Below are 4,293 nucleotides of genomic sequence, written 5' to 3'. Positions count from 1 at the left end.
GATTTGCCTTACCCACAAGGATTTTGCTGAAGGTCAAAGCAGACTAGTAAATGTGTTCAAGTTCTGCAGAAATGACGGTCAGCAGCTGATTCTGCAGAAATATTCTGCACTAATGGCTTAACTTTCCTACAACTATGTGCAAAGCAATGTACTTCATTGTTACTTTCAGGTCCAAATTTGATCAGTTCATGGGCTAGAGCTTTGTGTGGTAAGTTATTTTTTACATGAAAACTTTATATTGCAATTCGTAATCTAAAAGATTTAAACACCGATTGTATCTTATTCACATCAACTTTGTTCAGATTGCCAATTTCATTTCTTCGACTAGACGAAATGATTTATTATGATAATATGGTGTAACTTGTTCTACTAGGAAATAACTATGAGAAGTAATTAATGTGGAAAGAAAGTAGGTAAATCTATTGAGAACTGGCAATAGTACATGATGCAATGACACAGACAAGTACAGGGAAATTTGGAAACAGCAACAATCCTCGACTAAATGAAAGAAAAAAAATACAGAAATGAACGAATAAATTCCTCACGCTACTTCGTAGAGATCGATACAGTACGCTGAATAGTCGAACATTCAGAAAAGGAACACTAACGTTGGCCTAATTTCCGGGAGGTGGGGAGAGGAAGGGGATGGAGGGAATTGTTGTTGGGATGGTGGGGATTGAAGGCATGCTTGGAAGTGGAGGCAAGGTGACCTTGGGGATAGCAGGCATTGTTGGCAGGCTGGGAAGTGGAGGCAGTGGAGGCTTAGGCAGTGATGGTTGAGTGGCTGGCAAGGTTGGCAATGTGGGCTGCGGCAGTGTTGGTATAGAAGGAAATGGCGGCAGTGTTGGTTTAGGCAAATTCGGTAGAGAAGGCAAATTGGGCAACTGCAGGAGATGACGAGCTGCTTCGCCATCCGAGAATGATAGAGTGATACGCAGCTTGGTGAGCTGCTGCCATGAAGGACCCACCGTGTCATAAAGAAGAATTTGAAATATCGTGAATAAAAGGAGTACATGCAAGTCAGTTGGAGTCAAGCTTCCGATGCAATGAGAGAAAATAAAGCAATCATTTTCACATTATTTGCATTTCTGTTTTGTAATCTGTTATTTTCATTTGTAGTGTAGCATTTAAAATGAAACAAACCTTGGATTTTGACTGGAATTGCTGAAAGTTGTTATGGTTTAGTTATTTATATTTATGAAGAAGAATAAAAGGATAGGTATTATTTTATCATAACAATATTGTGGTAAAATCTCACCCTAAGAGAATTCTAGCATTTCTGCAATTGTGTATCACTCTTGATTGGGACTATATCAATTGGTATCAAAGCTGGCGCAATGACAACAAACAAAGAATGAATCGAGCTTTTGGAGGCAGGACTTGGTGGAGTCCAAGATGGCATGCAGCGAATGGAAGATTCCATGATCAACAGATTGCACAGCTTGGAGGAAACCGTTAACAACAGAGGCCATGATCGCGTCTAAGGCGTCTTCAAGCTACCACAACAACGACCGGGATGGATTCTCGCGCACACATCGGGATGAAACTGATGGGGGGAGGAAGAAAACTGACAATGAGGGTGGACGACACATCTTCTCATCAAAAATGGCCAAGTTAGAATTTCCACGATATTCTAGGGATGATCCAACTGAATGGTTCAATCGGGTGGATCAATTTTTTGAATATCAGGAGACTGTTGACAATCAAAAGGTATCATTGGCTTCATTCTATTTGGAAGGAGAAGCCAACCAATGATGGCAATGGTTGCATCGAGCCTACAAGGAAGAAGGATGAATTGTAACGTGGGAGATATTTGAAGAAGAGCTTTGGGCACGGTTTGGACCCACAAGATGTAAGGATTTTGATGAAGCATTATCAAAAGTCCGACGAGTGGGTTCCTTAAGGGACTATCAGAAGAAGTTTGAGAGGTCGGGCAATCGAGTTCATGGTTGGACTCAAAAGGCGTTGGTGGGCACATTCATGGGTGGACTTAAAGTAGAAATTTCTGATATGCTATTCAGATGTTCAAACCATGGACTTTTAAAAATTGGATTTATTTTACGATTTCACCCTTTTTCAGTTTTTTTTCTATCAGATTTGATCTTCATTCTTTTGAGTGCTATTTTTTTTACTTTGGTAAATTTTAAAATGATAGTTTTTTTTTTCATCCATCAACATTAAATTAGTTGGGAATTGAGATTCTTGATTAAGCTTGGGTTTAAGATTTAATGGATTATGAGTTTGGGATATTAACTTAGGTTTAGGACATTCATTGCTTCTTCTTTTTCATGTTTTTTAGATTCATCCTTTAGCATTGATTTAATTGGAGATTGGGCTGTGTTATTTTTTTATCTGCTTCTTGTTGGATTTTTCACTGATTTTAAAAAATGACTCGGGTTATCTTGAGTTTTTTTATTTATCGTTCTTTGTTAACTTATCTTTTTCTTTAAAAAAATATTTTTGAATTAAATTAAATATAAGCATGAGTTCTCACTTCATGATATTTTATTTGGTTTACTTTACAGGTTGTTACTCTCACGACACATGCGATCTCTTTTAGTATCGTCGTGTAACCTTTCGAAATAACATTAGAATTGTCTAGGCAAGCTCTTTCTAGTGATGGAGTGATGTTTGCGGCGGAGCGATGTTGAGTCTCCAATGGGTTTTGTTTCTTCTATTCCTAAATATGATATTGACAACTTATTTTTTATAGTTAATTATAACTAATTTTTTTATTGTTTTTTAACTAACAATGCCTAAACTCGTTCAAATTGATTATGTCTTCTTTAAAAACAATGATATTGTTTAAATATATTTTTTTATGTTCGAAAAAATTTAAACGAACTCATGGCATAGCGTTATACCACGTATATAGTAAATCGGCTGAAGCAAATCTAGAAGGATAAAAAAATTACTGATTGAGGTCTTATTTGTGATGGAATCTGCGGCTTCGACTCATGAGGTTGCAAGTGCTAATTGGATCTGGACCCTTCGTTCAAACAAATCTTGGATCTGATTACCAGGAATTGGACAGTTTCAACTCAGCAGGAATTGTTGTGCCGATTGGTTGGCAAATCAAAGCATAAATGCTAAAAGTTTATTTTCTTGCAACTCTCAATGACTAATTTTATGAAGATGTTATCGGGATTTCAAGTAAACGTCTTTCTTGATTGTCATTTCAAATTTTTGGCTTAGGCCCAATATTGTTTTTTTTTTTTACTAAAAACAGATTTTTAAAATGAAAAAAAAGGATCTTATTTTTTAAAATTGAAATAAATAAATAAAATGATTATAAAATGTTAGATGAACTAAATAAAGCTCTTAGTTTTTATAGTGTATAACTAGTTTTGTTACTCGATTGTCTAATAGCATTATTGTTATTCGGTTTGTTTTTTTAAAAATGATAAAGATTATTTTTATTTTTGCATTTCAAAAATATATTTAAAAAAAATAAATTTATTTTATTTTTTTCTTAACTTAATAATTTAAAATATTATTTTAATATATTTCAAAAAAACAACATATTAAATTATCATTATCATAATACTAAACGATATCTTAGCATCATTTACCAAACACAGAACGGAAATTAAAAAGTCAAAGTCGAAGCAAGAGTGCCAAGAAGTCTCAAAAGTCACCTTTGAACAAGCAAGAGTTTAGAGTCTTACAGCAGAGTCAACATGAGCACGGTGAGGTGAGATAGCGGCGTGAAGCTTTCAAGAAGGACTCCATGTTCCTTCCCTCTCATTATTACTGAATAAATGTTCTCCAGATAATTATTTGTCTCAACCATAAGAGCTCTAATATTGGTTTTATTACTAAATAAATTTTCTCCGTAATTATTTGTCTCTTCAAAGAGATTATAATTCTTTAAATAGGTCTGAAATCGACAGAATCCTTGAATAAATAGTATAACTAAAAACAAAATTTGAAATTAATGGTATTGTTATTGGTAAAAATGAAGACATATTGATCCCACTTCAAAGAAAAAAATACGGACAAATAAGTAGAAGGCCAGTTGAATTTAGATCTGGGTCTCTTCCATGGAACACACAGAGCATCTTCCATAAACGGCTGCTACATACAATTCAACAAGTGGTACCCACTTGTAAAGTTGAATGGTATTATCACATTTCGAAGCGTCAGTCTGCAGAGACTGCCATTAACAGCAGTCACAAGATATCATCACACCTTTGAACAGGAAAACACGCGCACCTAGTCCTTCTACCATCACTAACCCAAGTCAACATGTGAACGGAGATTGCCGCGTCCAGCTTTCAAGAAGGTCGCCTA

The 4,293-nt window shown here is 35.3% G+C and overlaps 1 protein-coding gene across 1 annotated transcript; it reads right to left on the bottom strand.

Annotated features, from left to right (window-relative positions):
* Window positions 1-614: 614 nt before the first annotated feature.
* On the bottom strand, window positions 615-1,472 carry LOC127904528 (protein PELPK1-like). The gene is made up of 2 exons (XM_052448703.1): window positions 1,350-1,472; window positions 615-950 (listed from the first exon to the last, which is right to left on the bottom strand). The coding sequence occupies exons 1-2, from the start codon at window positions 1,470-1,472 to the stop codon at window positions 615-617; spliced, it is 459 nt and encodes a 152-aa protein (XP_052304663.1).
* Window positions 1,473-4,293: the final 2,821 nt, after the last annotated feature.

The sequence above is a fragment of the Populus trichocarpa genome, chromosome 17 (assembly GCF_000002775.5).
Source record: "Populus trichocarpa isolate Nisqually-1 chromosome 17, P.trichocarpa_v4.1, whole genome shotgun sequence".
Taxonomy (NCBI): domain Eukaryota; kingdom Viridiplantae; phylum Streptophyta; class Magnoliopsida; order Malpighiales; family Salicaceae; genus Populus; species Populus trichocarpa.
Note: the sequence above shows the minus strand (reverse complement) of the source record. Positions and strands in the feature narration are given on the sequence as shown.